A 21,183-nucleotide genomic window follows, 5' to 3' on the forward strand; every position below is an offset into this window, starting at 1 on the left:
ATCCATGTCAGCGTTCGGTGGGTTATGGAAACAAGAACATACCCAGCATGCACGCCCCCGAAAGTGGAGTATGGCTGCCTACATGGCAGGGTAAAAACGGTCATACACGTAAAAGCCCACTCGTGTACATACGAGAAGTTGCAGCCCACGAATGCAGAAGAAGAAGAAGAGAAAGAATTCACTACCCCTATGACCTCAGAAGGTGATGGGACATTTCAACCTTCAATCTGTTCACTGAAACCCAAAGGTGACCATCAATCTGCGCAAACAGAAGAGAAAGAAATTTCAAGCAGCATTTCCAGAAGAAGAGAATAATAAAAATAAAATAAAAAACACCAAAAAAACCCACAATAAAATTTTTTTTTAAAAAGGTCCAAGCACAGGGCAGCAAGGCAGGAAGAAGCGAGGGGCTCACTGCAGTTCCTCTTTGTTGAGGGAAACACTGCAGGGCAGAAGGTCCAGGTGCTCAATGCTGGCATACAGGTGGGTCCCTGACCCCACCCCGCCATACCCCCCACCACCTGTGCCGCTGCCACCACCACTCCCCGTGCCCACCAAGGCAGCTTCTGCCAGGCACGGGTAGCGCCATGGCTTCCTGGCACCGGGGAGGGAGGGAGGTAGGGAAGGAAGCGGTTGGGCACAAAACATATCAAAATGCACTATCATTCCTCCACGACAGTCGACAAGTGTCATGTTCAAGAAAGATCAATTACAAGAGACGGGTGAAGAGATAATAATAATAAGTAGTGGTATTATTATTATGTGACAGAACAAGTTTGACATAAACATCAAAATGCACTCATTTTTCTGCGACGGTTTACACATTTCAAGATGCATTTTTCAAAGATGATTCAAAAGCATTATGTTCATAAATCAGACAGAGAGAGAGGGGGAAAAAGTCATGGAATGAAAGAAGCACATTCTTTTATCTTGAGTTTCCCACATCCTCCAAACAATTTGGTGTTTTTTACATCCAAACAAGCAATTTCAGTCATGAATTATTAACCCTTTGAGTCCTGACCACCGCTTTACCGGTGGTGGGGAGGGGTGGCATAACACCTGGCCACCGGTTGAGCGGTGCGTAAACACTTGTGTCGTGTTTTGCTATTGGTTGACTTATACTGAAGAGCCAATCAGAAAAACCGTAATATTCTGACGTCAGCGAACGTAGTACCAACAGCCTTTTCACTGTGTTTTGTGCATGTGCTTTGGATAAAAAAGATCGATTTCTACCATGAAGCGTGCAGAGTCTCAACCTGACACGCCTCCTTTGATCAACTGATTCTGCATGCTCAGATTCATTTTCAACATCACTATCTGTAGCAAAATCATCAGATTCGAATTCCACCTCACCATCAGAGTAATCATTGTCATACTCTACTTCCGATAAATCATCAAGCATATCAATTACTTGCTGCGTTGTGTACAGTTGTTTTCTCACATGTTTTGTCCCAGATTTCTGCCCTGACAGGCCAGGTTGAGACTCTGCATGCTTCAAGTGTTTACGCACCACTCAACTGGTGGCTGGGCATTATCTCATTTTTCTCTGCCACCGGTAAAGCGGTGGTCAGGGCTCAAAGGGTTAATAGTTGGGTTTTTTTTCAATGTATCTCTTTTTACTGCTCATATGCTTGATGATATTTCAGAAACAGCATCAGCCATCTGATTTTTTTAATAATCAAAAACAAACTAAAACATCGTCATTTGTTTTAGATTCTTTTATCAACTAAACACACAGTTACCGTATGAGATTCAACAATCCTTTCACTTTTGCTAACACAATGAAACCTAATCAGACAGTTTACCTGTGTCATGTAAACTATGGATAAAACAAAAACATGACATGTGTTGAAAACCCACTTCAAGAAAGTTGAAGAAATAAAAAAAGAAGGAGGAAAACAAACTTAAAAGAATGAAACAAAGAAAAAAAAGGAAGAAACAATGCACCAAATGCTGATACAGGGGTACAAAACAAAATCCCATTCTCAACAGAAAAGAACCCCCATGTACCCATCCCCCTTAAAAAAAGAAAAAAAAAGAAAAGATTTTTCAACAATGCACATAACAAAATAGATAGCTGGTCAGCCTCCAAAATCAGAAAAAAAAATATTAAAATAAAATGAAATAAAATACAGAGAGGATACAGACAAATGCTGTGACAGGCTTACGGGATCTCTGGGCGAAGCAACACGGAATCCTGGTACTCCACACTATAGACATATCCTGACACGCTATTGCAGCAGGAAAACAAGCAAACACAACCGTTACACTACTCAAGTCTTGTGCGCTTGGAGATCACCTTTCTACGTGCTTTCAAAGAATTTTTCCTTAATTTTCATGAGGACATGATGAATCATGAAGTCTTACAATGCTAGAGTGCAGTCCAGGGGTCGTATTCATGGGGTAGGTGTAAATGGAAACGTCTGGACTAAACATGCTGTCCGAGACTATCCATCGAAAGTTGGTATTCATGACGGAAAACTTTGCTGCAGCAGAAGTCTAGACGTTTTGCTTTGCACCCGATGTACGCAAGTCAGTTCCCATGAATACGGCCCCAGTACACTACACTACAGTGCAGTACAGTGCAAGAGGAGTACATAAAAGAGATAAACTGCTTCAATGCTCAGTTTACATAATATTAAGAGGTAAGCTGATGTAAATATCACATAAAACAATCATTACATCACTGCTGCATGGTGTACAAATGGTGAGGACTTTTAGTACAGGTGATAAAGAGAAAGACAGAGAGGCTGAAAAGAGAAAAACCGGGAGAGAGGACAGAGGAGAAAAAAAAAAAGAGGGGGGATAAATAAACATGTGACACAAGTTAAGCATGCATAACGCATAATCATGTGTGCATTTTGTGTATGTTGCAAAATTGTTAATGTACAGCAATAGGTATAACTGTATGACTTTTGTTAATGAAGTAAAATATTTAGAAACAGATATCAAAAAACAATTATAAAAAGCAGAAACATTATCACTTATAAGAACCACATCTCTCAAAGAAAATGAAAGAAAAGCATGGTTGTTAGTACGTGTTAGACAAAAGCAATCTGTGTTTTACAATGATGTATCAATTCTCAGCTGCTTACAAGTCGCTTCAGCTGCTGATTAGTCACAGCTTCCAAACTTCAACAAGGGTAATATTTGCTGATACGATACACAGTTAATCAGTGTATAAGAAACACCTACCAGTGTATAAGAAAAAACCATGAAAGATACACAGCTTTTAGTCTGAGATTGTCTGTGTGTGACCATATCAATTACATTTTCATACTTTCTTAACATATTTAGTTTATTTGCTTTTTTGTTTGTTTTGCATCCATTATATTGGCCAGTGTTTGTATACATGTTTTGACAATAAACCAGTCTAGAGTCTCAAGTCTAATTTCATTTACAATAAAACACTTCAAACCAGGTACAAAGAAGAGGGTATAAACAACAATCTAATAATGCAATTACACACTTTATTCATCCCATAAAGTTTACCAAATAAACAGCAGAATTATTCAAAAAGTTGAATGTATATTGTAATTTGTCCATAAAATTTAGTTCACTCCATGCAAATAACCTTAGAAAGAAAGAAAAAATGGGAACAAATAGAGTAAATATGCAAACAATCCAAAACTTATGGAATAACCTCTGGTTCATTAATAAGTAGATATAGTTGGTAAGTCAGTTGTTGATACTGATAAACAGATAGTTGAAAAGTCAATAGATGTGCCCAAAATGTACAAGTTTATACATAAGTATCAAATCAACCACGCCAGTTGAGTCAAAGCCCTTTTTTTTTTTTTTTTTTTTTTTTTTAACATCAGTACAGAAAAATACAGTTCATGTACATATGTTAGTTAATCAGCAAGTGAAGGATCAAGACAAAGAAAAAGGTTGGCGGGGATGGGGGCGGGGGCGGGGACAGGGAGTGGGAAGTGGAGGGGGCGGGAAGCGGGGGGGGGGGGGGAGGGGGGGAGGGGATGATGCAGGCTTGGAAGGGAGGGAAAGAGTGGGGTTTGACAAAATAATTACCTCATCTTCTGTGGCACGCTTTTCTGACGCAAGGTGTGTGACATGGAGGAGTGACGGACCATAATTGACACAGCGATTCCCAGCATCACCACGTTCACCTGCAAAGTTATTATCATCGTCATCATCATCATCATCATCATTATCGTCACTGCCTTTTACTGAACATCTGTTGTCTACAAATGCTTTTGTGCAAGCATGTGTGTGTGTGTGTGTGTGTGTGCGTGTGCGTACGTATGTATCTCTCTGTCTCTCTGTCTCTCTCTTTGTCTCTCTCTCTCTCAGTACACTACAACCATGTATGTTCTGATACATTTTTTGTCATGAATGAAAGTATTATGATCCTGTAACTGTAAATGTTTACTGTGTATTTATTTAAGTGTATCTGAATGTGAATGTCATGTTTGTATTTCTGTAACGATTTGTTATTTTGTAAATATTTTTATTTCATTTCTCTTTGTCCTGTGGACTGGATGTAAAAAAACAAAAACAAAAACAAAACAGCATATGCATTTGTATTCCACTTCCCTCATTACCAAAAAAAAGAAAAAAAAAGAAAAGAAAAGTTAATTCACTCTCTCTCTCTCTCTCTCTCTCTCTCTCTCTCTCTCTCTCTCTGTGTGTTTCTCAGTACTCAAGCTTGTCCATTATAGGATTATGTCCTCCAATCTCTGTACAGCTCTAAATCATGAATCAAGGACAGGGTCACTGTCGCCATCACTCACCAACATCACTGCCACGCAATCAAGGACACAGTCACTGCCACCGTCACTCACTCACTACTCACCACCATCACTACCACGCAATCAAGGACACAGCCACTGCCACTGTCACTCACTACTCACCAACATCACTGCCACACAATCCAGAACAGAGTCACTGCCATCATCACTCACTACTCACCAACATCACTGTCACACAATCAAGGACACAGTCACTGCCAGCATCACTCACTACTCACCAACATCACTGCCACACAATCAAGGATAGAGTCACTGCCACCGTCACTCACTACTCACCACTATAACTGCCACAAAACCAAGGATAGAGTCACTGCCACTGTCACTCACTACTCACCACCATCACTGCCACACAATCAAGGACACAGTCACTGCCATTGTCACTCACTCACTACTCACCAACATCACTGCCACACAATCCAGAACAGAGTCACTGCCATCATCACTCACTACTCACCACCATCACTGCCACACAATCAAGGACACAGTCACTGCCACTGTCACTCACTACTCACCAACATCACTGCCACAAAATCAAGGACAGAGTCACTGCCACCATCACTCACTACTCACCACTATCACTGCCAAAAACCAAGGACAGAGTCACTGCCACCATCACTCACTACTCACCACTATAACTGCCACACAATCAAGGACACAGTCACTGCCACCATCACTCACTACTCACCACCATCACTGTCACACAATCAAGGACAGTCACTGCCACTCACTACTCACCACCATCACTGCCACACAATCAAGGACACAGTCACTGCCACTGTCACTCACTACTCACCAACATCACTGCCACACAATCAAGGACACAGTCACTGCCACTGTCACTCACTACTCACCACCATCACTGCCACACAATCAAGGACACAGTCACTGCCACTGTCACTCACTACTCACCAACATCACTGCCACACAATCAAGGACACAATCACTGCCACTGTCACTCACTACTCACCAACATCACTGCCACACAATCAAGGACACAGCAACTGCCACTGTCACTCACTACTCACCAACATCACTACCACACAATCAAGGACACAGCCACTGCCACTGTCACTCACTACTCACCAACATCACTGCCACACAATCAAGGACACAATCACTGCCACTGTCACTCACTACTCACCACTATAACTGCCACACAATCAAGGACACAGTCACTGCCAATGTCACTCACTACTCACCAACATCACTGCCACAAAATCAAGGACAGAGTCACTGTCACTCACTACTCACCAACATCACTGCCACAAAATCAAGGACAGAGTCACTGCCACCATCACTCACTACTCACCACTACCACTGCCACACAATCAAGGACACAGTCACTGCCACTGTCACTCACTACTTACCAACATCACTGCCACACAATCAAGGACACAGTTACTGCCACTGTCACTCACTACTTACCAACATCACTGCCACACAATCAAGGACACAGTCACTGCCACTGTCACTCACTACTTACCACCATCACTGCCAAAGCAGGGCCTACAAAGCTCCAGATGAAACCCCTCTCCACTGTCAGCCAGCAACTTGTCAAGAAAAAACAAACAAACAAACAATGAACACTAAATAGTTATACACATCCTTGTAAACATCACGTGTGCAATCAACACTTATCAAAACCCCTGTAAACATGATGCATGTGGGTGTTGATATGTACAAGTGTCCTTATATTATACATACATATATGTGTACACATGTATGTGTGTGTATACATGCGTGTGGTAGAGTAAATTTTCAGCTTAGTACATATTGATCATCACCAAACAAGAGAAAAGGGGTGTTAATTAGGTCCATAATGAATGATTATAGTAAATGAAGCAGGGTGGAAAAATGGCGTCTGGGTTGTGTGTGTGGGGGGGGCCTGGGGGGGGATGTATTCTTGTGAGCATGCCTGTCTACAAGTGGTGCAAATTTTACGAGTCTACTACTTTGTTGACATGCATGAATAGATGAGTATTGTAAAAAGTCAAATTTAGCAGTAATGTTTTTGTTTACAGGTATTTTTGTGTTAAAAAAAAAAAGAAAAAAAAGAGAAACACAATTCAATGCAGTCACGGGGAAACAAACAAATCAAAGATAATCTCATGGAAACAAAAATTTTAAATACACAGTCGCACGGTGAAAAAAAAATAATACGTAGTCACATGGACACAAAAGTTTACATATACAGTCACATGAAGTTTTATTAACAGTTTCTCACGGAAAAGTTAATGTGTTCGGACAACTCCATGTTACACTATATTATATAGAAGGTAGATCCTTGGTGCTTGACCACCAGCACAACCCAACACATGGAGTGATGGCCTAGAGGTAACGCGTCCACCTAGGAAGCGAGAGAATCTGAGCGCGCTGGTTCAAATCACGACTCAGTCACCAATATTTTCTCCCCCTCCACTAGACCTTAAGTGGTGGTCTGGACGCTCATCATTTGGAATGAGATGATAAACCGAGGTCCTGTGTGCAGCATGCACTTAGCGCACGTAAAAGAACCCATGGCAACAAAAGGGTTGTTCCTGGCACCATTCTGTAGAAAAACCCACTTCAGTAGGAAAAACAAATAAAACTGCACACAGGAAGAAACAAAAACAAAAAAAAACAGGCGAGGCTGTAGTGTAGCGACGCACTCTTCCTGGGGAGAGCAGCCTGAATTTCACAAAGAGAAAATCTGTTGTGACAAAAAGGAATACAATACAATACAATTCAGTCCGTAGGTGCCTGCATATATATATATATATATATATATATATTTGTGTACCTATCAGAGCGGAGTTCGTCTACAGAAGTTTGCCACGGGAAAGCATTTATGTTGCCAAGGTTTCCCAACGTGCTTAGTCAGGCCTTGAGAAAAAATAAATAAATAAATAAATAAAAAATAAAAAATAGGTGAATAAATAATAGATAAGCTTACATAAATAAATAAATAAATAATAATTATAATATAAAAAGGTAGTAGTAATAATAATAATAAAATAATAATAATAATAATAAATAAATATATAAATAAGACAACAATGATGATAAATAAGCAAATAAATGTAAAACATGAAGACCATCTTCCTCCACAGTCACATATACTACCAGCTAGGCAACGAGAACTAAAAATTGGATAAACAAAAATGTGTGTCTTTTTTTTTTTCTTATAGGAAAAAAACAACAACATAAAAAACATTATTTTACAGGACACACAATACTTTACAAAGCAGTAACATATCAAGGGAGACCACTAGTTTGCTTCAAAGCACTGATAATTGAGGTGGTTATTTACCTTTAATCTTTATTTTGCATTGTTGTGATCTGTGCATTTGTCTATGGAGAGCATTGCTTTCGCTATTCTTATTGCATTGTATCAGACTGATGATTACATTTGGCATTTTATTTTTTGTCATTTTATATTTTCCCCCCATTTGTATTATCTAACCTTTTGTTTCTTCTGTTTAAAATATCTTCACTCTTCCACTGTGGCCGTCATCCTGTTATTGTCATGTTTCTCTGCGACTCAAAAGAGTTAATGGGCATAAACTCATTGTCACTGTCATTGTCATTCTCATTAACCAAAAGAAGAATCATTGTTCGTTTGTTTTCTAACCGTGCTAGCAGTTTCTTCATACTTTCTTAGGCATTTGGGAAACATTGAAATCACACACAACGTCACATACATAATGGAATTACAGGTACACACACACACACACACACACACACCACTACACATACAAACATATTTACCCAACCACCACCACCTTTACAACCTTCCAGCAATATCCACATTTCTTCTCATATACTTTTCGGTTTTAAGACGGAAACTTTGGTTAACAACATTGTAACGTACACTCTACATTTCTTCCTTTCTTTACGTCTCTTGGCAGAGGAAGAAATGGCAGTATACATTACAATGCTATTCAAAACCAATTTATGATTTTTCCTGTCTTCCGAAACTGAGTGGAAAGAACACAAGGGGAAGAAATGTGGATATCACCTACCACTCTAACTCCCCTGGCCATTCCCACGAACACACACACACCCAACCCCCAATCCTCCACACTCCACACCACCACCTACTGGAACTCAGTCCCGTAGCCTCCAGAGAAGACCGCAGCCGACACAGCCACGATGATGGCCGGCACACCATAGCCGAAGAGGTAGTAGTAGAGCACGCGGGAGTGCTCCGACTCAAAGACCTCAATCAGCATGACGTACAGCTGCACACCCTCCAGACACATCCAGGCAAACGAGGCCAGGAAGAAGAAGTGCAGCACGCCCGCTATGATGGAACACAGTATCTGGAGGGAAGAAAAGGTATGTATATGTATAGTGTGTGTGTGTCTGTGTCTGTCTGTGTCTGTGTGTTGGTGTGTGTGTGTGTCTGTGTGTGTGTCTTTGTCTTTGTGTGTGTGTGTGTGTGCACGTGTAGTAGCATTTATTTTTGTGGCACTTTGAATGAATGTGTGGTTGAGACTGCGCGTGCATGTTGTTGCTTGTGATGCTAGGGGAAGCAATTGCATGTTGGTGCTTGTGATGCTAGGGGAAGCAATTGCATGTTAGTGCTTGTGATGCTAGGGGAAGCAATTGCGTGTTTCTTATGAATATGATTTGATTGTGATCATCGTTCCTCAGTGTCAGTGAGTACAGCTCTGGATAGCTTAGCTGATCCCGTCACAGCAACTGTAAGCCAGAGCGTGAAAATCGGTTGGACCGGACGGGTCCTAGTGTTTCGATGTTTGGCCTGTTGTCACACTGATGAGAGGTTCGCGCATTAACGTGCTTTGTCGTGCATTGACGTATTGATGAGATCAGAATAGAGAAACTCTGTAAAACGACCTTGTGTGAGGTGTTCATTCCCTTTTCCTTCCCCTCTTGTTCTTCCTTACCCTCTTGTGTAAAACGCTGTATCGAAGATAGAACCCACCCCCAACAACTACAACACACGCACAACAGTTTGTGTGAGAGTGTGTGTGTTTGTATGTGTTTGTGTGTGTGTGTGCAAGTGTGCATGCACGCGTGTGTGCATGCATCTGTGTCTGTGTGTCTTTGCGTGTGTTAATCAGTCAACTTACTGTGGTCCTGATGTGTGTTTGACAGCCTGATGAAGCTCAAGTACAGGGCGAAAGCTTCAGAGAATGAATCAAACTGTGGGAACACAACCTGACTTTTTGTTCTTCCAAATACATATCTATACATATCTTCATCTACATACGTCTTCTGTCATATTTGTTACCTCTTTACATGCTTAACACTCGGCTTATATCACAGATTGACATAAGTTTACATTTGGGCCAACAGCAAAGTGAGAGCTGTATTATCAATGGTTTCTCCAGTCAATTGGAAACCATTTACAGCTTAGTCTTTTGTGAAGGACTATGACTCTCAAAGTAGGAGGCAAAATTGCACTGGCTCTTAGTGCTGCAGCCTTGTGGGCTAGTTGGCCTTTGGGAGCCATCCCAACGCTGACTGTCCTAAAACCCTCATGGCCGAGAGAGTGGGGATGTACTTGGGCAAGACACACTCCACTATAATCAAATTCTAGCCCAAATAGTTGGAACAGCAGTTGCCTCCTCTGCTGTTCTGATGGTCATAGTCAGACACGACTGACTATCATATATATATATACACACATATATATATATATATATATATACATGCTTACATGCCTGATGTTATAGTTTCAGTTGTAGCAGCTGCATTCCCGATTCAGCATGGAGGAGATGGATTCAAGAAAGCAGAGACTTACAGAGCAGACAAGGAAAGAGATGTCTCACACAGAATAACGTACAAGATCAGCACTCTACATTATAAATGTATTCACAAATCTGCTCCTTCCTATCTCTGTGGCTGCCTTCACCTCTACACTCCATCTCGCTCTCTACGAATGGCTTCTGATCCACTCTGTTTACGCATACCCAGATTCAAACACTCCACTGTTGGCTACCATTCTTTTTCTGTCTCTGGACCTTGCAATTGGAATGAACTTCCTCTTTTAATTCATCAAGTCTCCACACTCAGCTCTTTCAAGTCTGGCCTTAAAAACCACCTCTTCCCAAAATAGCCTCCCTTCCCTGCCTCTTCCTTGTCTTCAGTTTCTCCAGTTTTAGAGTTTTGCATGTACGTGAATGACTGGTGCGAAAATGCTTTGATTTGTCTCTGCACAAGATTCAGCGCTATATAAATACCATTATTATTATTATTATTATTAGATGACACAACATGTAACAAGAGATCCCATAATTATGACTGACCCATCTGTTCTCAACTTCTTATTGTACATCTTAGGTGTTGTAAAAATGGAATTTTTTTTTTCTAATCTGAATGATTTATACAAAGATAAATCCAAAGTTCCCTGTAGACCATCAGATATATGGTATATCATGCAGGTGTTCAGAATACAGAGTACTTTATTATGTACAATAAGAGAAACTAATTTGCGGAGTAAAACACATAGACACTGCATGAAAATCAAAGTCATTCAATATGTATACATAAAAGACAGAAAATGCTCAAAATGTTAATTTGAAGTAAAAGCAAACAAACAACCATCACCGTCATGCACAAATAATCATCACAGAGGATCGGCACAGAATAACAAATATCAACACTAAAACATGGACACATGATGACAGTATTTCCCTGTGAACTAACCGGAGGCTGCGTCTGCTGTAGGCCGGTCACCAGCACAATCTGTGCCACCATCAGACAGAACACCAGGTGCTTGTGGATCGTGTTTCGATCGCAGTCCAGGTTCCTGGAAAATCACATGTGTATTGATCTATTTGTATTTATAAATCATCAATCATTCATCAGGTTGCTCTCCGAGGAAAGAGTGAATCGCCACAGTTCAGCACTATCTTTCTTTTCCTGTCTGCAAAACAAGCAGATAGTGGAGTGATGGCTTAGAGGCAACGCGTCCGCCTAGGACGCCAGAGGATCTGAGCACGCTGGTTCGAATCACGGCTCAACCGCCGACATTTTCTCCCCATCCACTAGACCTTGAGTGCTGGTCTGGATGCTTGTCATTCGGATAAGACGATAAACTGAAGTCCCGTGTGCAGCATGCACTTAGCGCATGTAAAGGAACCCATGGCAACAAAAGGGTTTTTCCTGGCAAAATTCTGTAGAAAAATCCACTTCAATAGGAAAAACAAATGACACTGCACGCAGGAAAAAATACAAAAAATGGGTGGCGCTGTAGTGTAGCGACACACTCTCCCTGGGGAGAGCAGCCCAAATTTCACACAGAGAAATCTGTTGTGATAAAAAAGAAATACAAATACAAATATTTGTTTTACTGATGGAAGTGTTTTTTTGGGGGGGTTTCACAGAATTTTGCCAGTGTTTTCATATTTTCTTTTTTTTCTTACAATGTGCTGAGTTCATGCAAAACACAAGGGGCTTGGTTTTTCTTCTGTCCTGAGAGACTAGCATACAGACCACCACTCAGTGTCTAATGGAGGGGGTAGTTAAAACCCCTGGTCCATATATTATGACACTGCATATTTTGTTTAGGTACACTACACTTTGACAGAAAAACAAATACACTTGCAGAGCGGGAAAAAAAAAAGAAAGAAGAAAAAAAAAAGTGTCGCTGCACCGTGGTAAAGTGCTTAATACAGTACAATACATTCTATGTCTCATCCTAGAAAGTCGGTTATGATCATATTGTGTATCTTGTGGCCAATGTGTTTTGTAAGTCATGAACACGCTCAGGCGACGCGTTGTTTTTTGGACACATTTTCAAATATGAGAGAACTAATGTTGTTGTTTTTTCAGAACAAAACAAAAAGGAAACTATATCCAACCAGTTACTTTTATCTAAAACTGCCGCATCCATGTTACGTAGATCAGCTAGGGTGTTTCTGTAGTGTCAGGCAGGGCGTTTCTGTAGTAGTGTGACCTATAAACATTCTTGTTATGGGTGTTGTTTGATGTCATATTTTAATGTTTACTGGCTGATCATTCCACTGTTCTAATCAAGGCTTTCTCTGTATATCCCCCTTTCATACACACACACACGCACACGCACGCACGCACGCACGCACACACACACACACACACACACACAGAGCACTGACTTGAAACAGGTGAAGGTGACCCAACTCAGCAGCAGGCAGATGATGGAAATGGTGCATCCAATGTATGTGATCAGCTCCAAGGAAAACCGCACATCTTCTGACAACTGCCATTTGAGGAAGACAAAAAATATATATTATTCATCACTCACCATGTGATTCATTAGATTAATTTCTAACTCTGTTCTTATTCACTTCTTTACATTTCTTATATACATATATATATATATATATATATATATATATATATATACACACACACATAAACTGAATTTTTTTTTTTTTTCCATAAAATGTATAAAGCACCCTCCCATGTAAAACATGCTCAGCTGTAATGTGCAATGTAGAAACATAAGAGTAGACCTACTGGTGCCTTAATCCCCATTCACATGTAGACAAATATGCATGTTAAAAATCCTGTAATCCCTGTCAGTATTTGGTGGCTTGTAGAAAAAACACGGATCCAGAATGCACAGTATGGCTGCCTATACGGTGGGGGTAAAAATGGTTGGAAAAAGCCACTCATAAATATGAGTGAACATGGGAACAGCAGCCATGAATGCAGAAGAAGAAGAAGAAAAAAAAACAGTCATGAGTCAAAATTAGTATCATAACCCATACAAACTTTAACTCACTCAGTACGGCCAGTCCTCTCTTCTCCTCTACACAGACCCCTCGGATGTCCAGTGGGTGTCTGAATGACCCAACCTTTAGCTTCCATCGTCAGAATTGTGGTATTCTTTGTCAACATTCACGTCTTCAGTATAAGAGCCTTCCGCTTGCAATATTTTGATGATGGTAATTGGGGTGAAACGTTGTTAACGTCGTCTCTTTCGCCGTTCATATGGAAAGAGTTAATTTCCAAACTGACATCACACTCTGTAAATCTACATTCAACACATTCAGCCTGAACGACCTTGTTTCAAGTGTCACGACCTGATGGCTCAGGCAAAGAAAAGGCTGGTCACCAATCAAAAAATTCCACTAATTATCCAGAGCACTTCAAGACCAGACTGAAAGTTTTTCATACCAAACACAATGCCAAACCAAAATGAATTTAAAAGGAAACTTCTCTGCAACACCACCGACAGATATTGAAAGAGGCGGATATCCCAATGTCAAAAATCACATACTTTCCCCATTTGTTTGTTGCTTTATTAAAATAAAATTTAAAAAAAAGAAAGAATTAAGCTCTTTCGAAATATTATTGGTTGAGGATTGTATTTCAATTTCAAGACTTTTTTCTAGCCCTGGAAATGGCTCTCTCATTTTTATCCAGACTGCTATCAATCTGTGTGTGGATGGGTGTTCATTCATGGTGTGTGTGTGTGTGTGGGTGTGTGTGTGTGTGTGTGTGGTGTGGTGTGGTGTGGTGTGGTGTGTGTGTGTGTGTGTGTGTGTGGTGTGTGTGTGTGTGTGTGTGTGTGTGTGTGTGTGTCTGTCTGTCTGTCTGTCTGTCTGTCTGCCTGTCTGTCTGTCTGTCTCCATGTCTGTATGTTTGTATGACAGTCAGTCATGTCAACCTTAATGACCACCACAACAACAGAGGAGACAGCAGCTGTCCCGACTATCTGGGCTAGAATGATGATTATAACAGACAGTGTCTTGCCCAAGTCACATGTATCCCCACTCTCTGGGCCAAGGGGGCTTTTCGGGTGGGCAGTCAGTGCTGGGGTCTGAACCCTGGAAAGCTCACCTCCAAGGTGGTTCCCGTGATGTCCATCAGCACGGCAAAGCTGGTGAGGTGGTCACACCTGCACACTGTGTGCGTCTTGTTGCTCTCCGCTACCTCACAGCCCTCCGTTGACCAGCCGCTGTCAGGGGACATAAAAACAATCTGTCAATCAACGTCAGTTTCAGCCACAGTGACACAACAATAATCTGTCAATCAACGTCAGTTTCAGCCACTGTGACACAACAACAACATGTCAATCAGCGTCAGTTTCTGCAACTGTGACACAAAAATAATCTGTCAATCAGCGTCAGTTTCAGCCACTGTGGCACAACATGTCAATCAGTGTCAGTTTCAGCCGCTGTCAGGGGAGACAACAACAATCTGTCAATCACCTTCAGTTTCAGTCACTGTGACACAACAACAACCTGTCAATCACCTTCAGTTTCAGCCGCGGTGAGAAAACAACAATCTGACAATCAATGTCAGTTTCAGCCACTGTGACAAAACAACAATCTGTCAATCACCTTCAGTTTCAGTCACTGCGACACAACAACAATCTGTCAATCAGCGTCAGTTTCAGTCACTGTGACACAACAACAATCTGTCAATCACCTTCAGTTTCAGCCGCGGTGAGAAAACAACAATCTGTCAATCAGCGTCAGTTTCAGCCACTGTGACAAAACAACAATCTGCCAATCACCTTCAGTTTCAGTCACTGTGACACAACAACAATCTGTCAATCAGCGTCAGTTTCAGCCGCTGTGACACAACAACAATCCAACAATCTGTCAATCAGCATCAGTTTCAGCCACTGTGACACAACAACAATCTGTCAATCACCTTCAGTTTCAGCTGATGTGACACAACAACAATCTGTCAATCAGCGTCAGTTTCAGCCGCTGTGACACAACAACAATCTGTCAATCAATGTCAGTTTCAGCCAGTGTGACACAACAACAATCTGTCAATCAGCATCAGTTTCAGTATTTTCTCAAGGAGGTGTCACTGCATTTTGATAAATCCACACACGCTTCACCATATCTCCATGTCTGTAAAGTGCTTGGTCTCCAACCGAGGACATGCGCTGTTTAAGTACTCATGCCATCATCATATCTGCCAAGCAGATGCCTGATCAGCAGCATAACCCAACACTCTCTCAGTCAGGCCTTGACTGTATGCATACGTATCTGCAGACCTATCTGAATGGATTTTGTTCTACAGGATACTGCCAGATGACAACACTTTTGTTGCCATGGGTTCTTCTTCAGAGCACCAAGTCTGTGCTGCAAACGCAACCTTGGTTAAAAAATTGTCTCTTCTGAATGACTAGATGCTCAGTTTTATTTTCCAGTCATGCTTTGGGAGAAAAGACGAGACCAGGATTCAAAACCAGACCCTCGCAGACACTGTATTGGCAGATAAGTGTCTTGACCATTCTGCCAACTGCCCCCAGAGAAAGAGAAGAAATGGTTTGTTCAGGAAAAGGCCACAGCCCCAAATGAAGGGAAGGGTGGTGGCAAAATGGACAATTTGCAAATAGAAATGTTGATAATGCCAAAATGTATCTATGTAAAACAATAGCGTACTATGGAATCATTTTATTCATGATTCTGAAAGACTGACATAAAAACATACTGAAAAATTTCACCACATTATCATTCCTTGATGCCATCAGGAGAACGGAGCCAGTAAAAAGACCATACAGTTGTCTGCAGTATTTTCTTGGGATTACCTGTTCTCTTATACTCTCAAATACTGGACACAACAAACCAAACTGTGCAATTTGTCTTTACAGAGTTGGTACAACAAATCACAATCTGTAGAAGTCCTGTATCTAAAATAAAGACTACAAATATCCAAACTCCATAGCAAATTTTTGATATAATTTGTTTTACAGAATGATTCACATTAACAAGTAAAAATGGCTTTACAAAATGATATTCTATTGTGTATATGTCTGAAATCTGTCTTTGCGAACCCTTTTTACAGTTGTGAGTCTGGGTTCTATCACAGAAACACTGGCAAGATAATGCACTAATTACACAACTGTGAGATGCCATCAATCGCTATCCATAGTCCTTCTGTATAGACTTACCCAAGGTCTGTATCCCAGAAAGAGCACTGCGCATTTTCCACGGACTCCGTCTGTGGATCAGAAAAGGACAGAGAAAACTTGAACTGTTGAAGCAAATACCCCACGTTGGGTTTGTAACAGCTACCTACCTGTGTGACTTCCAACGCTTGTGTGTGCATGTATTTATGTGTAGGGGGTGGGTGGGTAAAAGGGTGTGTATATGCTAGTGTGAGTGTGTGTGTGTGAGAGAGACAGAGAGAGAGAGAGAGAGAGAATGCGTGCGTGCGTGTGTGCATGCGTGCGTGTGTGCGTGCGTGCGTGTGTGTTCCACTTGAAGTGATATTAGAATGTGTGTGTGTGTGTGTTGTGTTGTGTGTGTGTGTGTGTGTGTGTGTGTGTGTGTTAGTGCCAGCCCATGCATCTGGAATATCTGTGACAGCGAGAGAGAGAGAGAACAAAGACAACAACAGTAACAAAAATCAACAGATCAAAAGACCTCACCATCTTTTTCATATTCAATTTTCTCCCTGCACATCTCAAGAAGTCACCGTATGAACACACAAAAAAAACTCTGCATACAAACAAGCATACAAAACTCTGCTGCCCAACTCGTCCTCAGAAAGAAAAGATCTGAGCACATCACTCGTATTTTGCAACATCTCCATTGGCCCCCTCTGTCACACAGAATAAAGTATAAGATCAGCACTCTATGTTATAAATGTATTCACAAATCTGCCCCTTCCTATCTTTGTAGCTGCCTTCACCTCTACACTCCATCTCGCTCTCTACGATCGGCTTCGGATCCACTCTGTTTACACATACCCAGATTCAACCACTCCACTGTTGGATGCCATTCTTTCTCTGTCTCTGGACCTTGCATTTGGAATGAACTCCCTCTTTCACTTCATCAGGTCTCTGCACTCAGCTCTTTCAAATCTGGCCTTAAAACCCACCTCTTCACAAGACAGCCTCCCTCCCCTGCCTCTTCCTTGTCTTCAGTTTCTTAACTTTTTAGAGTTATGCATGCATGCGAATGACTGGTGTGAAAGTGCTTAGATTTGTCTCTGCACAAGATTCAGCGCTATATAAATACTATCATTCTATTCTATTCTATTCTTTAAAAAAAAAGGAATATATACAAACAACAGAAAAGAAAACAGAAACACACAATCTTTTATTTTTCCAACAAACAACAGTACGCTTCCTCTACCTGTCTGTGCTCCAAGAGAAATGTGACAGGCTCCACAAGGTTTTTCACGCGTCGTTTCGACACAGACACGGACACGACATCAGTGTTCACCAGCCGGCGAGTGGGCTCCTGTGGGGGTCTGGCATCGATGACGTTATCGTTGACAGGGCTGGTGGCAACAATGGTCTTCGGCGTCATCCATTCACTGATGTCGCTCGTCACCACAAACACCACGGGAACTGTGTCTGTCAAATCAAGTCAAATCATACTGTTGTCCTCAGTTTTGTACAGTTGGTGAACTGTCCTGTCACAGTTCGTAGTTTTGCTCAGTATCAGTATCAGTGGCTCAAGGAGGTGTCACTGCGTTCGGTCAAATCCATATATGCTACACCAGATCTGCCAAGCAGATGCCTGACCAGCAGCGTAACCCAACACGCTTAGTCAGGCCTTGAGAAAAAATAAAATAAAATAAATAAATGAAATTTAAAAATAAATAAATAAATAAAAATAAAATTAATTAATCAATTGATTAAAAAAATAAATAGATAAATAACTAAATAAATAAAATAAGATGAAATAAAATAAAACATCAAAAATAAAAAAATATATTAATAAATAAATAAAATAAATAAATAAAAAATAATAGATAAATACATAAAAATACTACTACTAGTAATAATATTTATAAGGCAGAAAATCTTGTAGAAGTCAACTCTATGTGCACATAAAAAAATAAAAAAATTGTTGACAGGTGGTATAACATATTGTAACGTATCCATACTGGAACTTGTGTTATAAAGCACTTTGGGCAAAATTACTAAACTTATCAGCAAACTTATCATTATCATGCTGATTATAACTCAACCAACTGTGAAGAGTCATTTCAGAGCAGAATACTCCGTCAGTCATGAAAATCAGTCAACAAGAACCCGAAAAATTATGAACAGCACAAGTAAAACAACCATTTTTTTTTTTTTTTTTTTTTTTTTTTTTTTTTCAGTTTCGGATTTTTATTACTTTATAATGAATACAAAAAAATATTTATAATATGTATTCATAATATTTGTGTTCTTTCTTATAAGTTTTTTGCAGGTTATTTATCACAATTTTTTTTTTTTTTTTTTTAACTTTTTTTTAATTTTCCAAAAACATGTATACAATACAGAGAATAGTATGAAACAAACAATATACAACGACCAGTAGCATCTTCCACTACAGAGAGAAAACAACCAGAATTTAAAAGACTAATTCAAACACATCTCCCTCATCCCACATAAATTCAAAATCAAGTTTAAGACATTGAAAATATTGTAAAAAAAAAAAAAAAAAAAAAAAAAAAAAAAACCATTCCACTCAAAGCAGCGTCTGAAATGAAAGCCAAATAATTAAAAGAGATATATGTAGTGTTTGTTACAGACATATCATTGTCATTACGTGTTCTTTTCTTTTTTTCTTCTGCGTTTGTGTGGTACATGCATGTGTACATGCGTAAGTGTATGTCTATGTGTATGACACATACACACACACACACACACACACACACACACACACACACACACACACACAATTTCAAATTAAATCAACCTTTAACTTCAAGTAAAGCATGAAGGATCACAACATTGTTTAACAAACGACAGGCCCAACTTGTGAAATATATGCAGACATCAAAGTTGGGAAAAGCTGTACAACAGAATCAAATAAGACTTCACAATTTTGTAAACTTGCTGAATTTCAACCGTATATTTCTACTACCATTTAGAAAATTGCAGAAATTGAAAAGAGATGGAGCAACATAATTTTTTGCCTTTTTTTTCCTTCTTTTTTTCAAATTCAGCATGCAAATGCACAGACTCAAGCATATGTACACAAAAGTATAATCACTCTCAACCATACTGAAAATAGGAGTCATAATTACACACACACACACACACACACACACACATGCATGCATGCATACACGCATGCATGCACAAACACACACACACATCACAACCTCCCTTCACCCCCCCCTCCCCACTCACCCCCCTCCACCCCCCCGCCCTCACACACACACACACACATACACAACTGTACCTCCATTGTAACCAGCCACCTGATTCAGTACTTTACTGGGTATGGCGAACTGGTTGACCTTCTTTGTTGTTGACCCCGTCACCGACCTGTCATCCAGCATGGCTGCCTGGCCAGAACTGGCGTCCACTCTCATCACCTTCATCACTGTAACAAACAAACAACGCCATGGTCCTTCCGCATCATCATCATCATCATCAATACAAACAAAAAAGTCCCAAAGTCTGTGGCCTTTCATGCCCTGCTCTCATGGTGACCTCAACTTCGATACCCCTCCACTTACGTGCTTGTGATGAGTCCTGTCAATGTCTTTCAGTGTCGGCAGATTCGTGAGGGGCTGTTGTTGTTGGAGGGATGTGGTAGCGGTCTCCACTCTGGGAGGGACGCTCACTCAGTCTGGCTCCATGACTGAGCCATTATTGTCATGAGTAGGAAGGCTTAGAAGGTGGTGTCCTAAATACGTTAAATCAGAACAGGCACCACTGAACACCACTGAAGTGATTCAGCAGCAGTGCAGGGTCTCCTCTGGTGTGTGGCCTCCTGGCGACCTAACATCGATGGTTCCCTGTGGACTGCCCACACTGGGACTGTGATGGATGAACCCGGGAGTGGCCATGTAAGAGGGAACTCGGAATGAGCGGCATGGGAGTAATGCCACTGAAACGATGTAGATGCAAGGGCAACAACAACAAGAGAGAGAAAAAACAACAAAAAAACACAACACCATGGTCAGTGGTTCAGTTCTCTTGTGCTATGGTTCGGGCGAGCAGAGCAGCGTCCTTGTGGTAAAAGCTCAGCCAACCACGTGTGTGATGTGTACAATGAGAGTGTCTGAAGATTTTTGTCTGTCTGAACATAATTTTTAGTGTTGGACTGGATGTCTGTGTTGATTTATGGATGTAAGTTTGGTTGTTGTTTTTTTTAATTTTATGTTTAACTCATTCCACCCTGCACCCACAGCATTGCTGGGGCATTAAAATTTGTTTCTTTAAATTGGTTTCCACGTTCCTAGGTATGCATAAACCGCAAGTAAAGACTACTAACTCCTGTAGTGTTTCCAGTTAGTCCACAATAATCATGAAAATACTGCCACCAAAAACTACAGTTAAGAATAACAGTGACAATGACAACAATAATCATGAAAATACTGCCACCAAAAACTACAGCTAAGAATAACAGTGACAATGACAACAATAATCATGAAAATACTGCCACCAAAAACTACAGCTAAGAATAACAGTGACAATGACAACAATAATCATGAAAATACTGCCACCAAAAACTACAGCTAAGAATAACAGTGACAATGACAACAATAATCATGA

General features: G+C 40.6%; 1 protein-coding gene across 4 annotated transcripts in view; it reads right to left on the bottom strand.

Moving 5' to 3' along the window:
- Nucleotides 1-21,183, bottom strand: part of LOC143280016 (adhesion G protein-coupled receptor L3-like) — a 152,051-nt gene that overhangs the window by 14,536 nt on the left and 116,332 nt on the right. For 3 of the 4 annotated variants that reach the window (XM_076584462.1, XM_076584463.1, XM_076584464.1), the window contains 10 exons: nucleotides 19,862-20,005; nucleotides 17,810-18,033; nucleotides 16,621-16,670; nucleotides 14,547-14,664; nucleotides 12,854-12,957; nucleotides 11,424-11,526; nucleotides 8,850-9,070; nucleotides 6,253-6,319; nucleotides 4,030-4,127; nucleotides 2,169-2,231 (listed from right to left, as the gene is read on the bottom strand). In XM_076584462.1, the coding sequence (XP_076440577.1) occupies nucleotides 2,169-2,231; nucleotides 4,030-4,127; nucleotides 6,253-6,319; nucleotides 8,850-9,070; nucleotides 11,424-11,526; nucleotides 12,854-12,957; nucleotides 14,547-14,664; nucleotides 16,621-16,670; nucleotides 17,810-18,033; nucleotides 19,862-20,005 (1,192 nt within the window). The remainder of the gene's footprint in view (nucleotides 1-2,168; nucleotides 2,232-4,029; nucleotides 4,128-6,252; nucleotides 6,320-8,849; nucleotides 9,071-11,423; nucleotides 11,527-12,853; nucleotides 12,958-14,546; nucleotides 14,665-16,620; nucleotides 16,671-17,809; nucleotides 18,034-19,861; nucleotides 20,006-21,183) is intronic. The other variant, XM_076584465.1, reaches the window with a different exon arrangement.

The sequence above is a fragment of the Babylonia areolata genome, chromosome 3, assembly GCF_041734735.1.
Source record: "Babylonia areolata isolate BAREFJ2019XMU chromosome 3, ASM4173473v1, whole genome shotgun sequence".
Classification (NCBI taxonomy): Eukaryota; Metazoa; Mollusca; class Gastropoda; order Neogastropoda; family Buccinidae; genus Babylonia; species Babylonia areolata.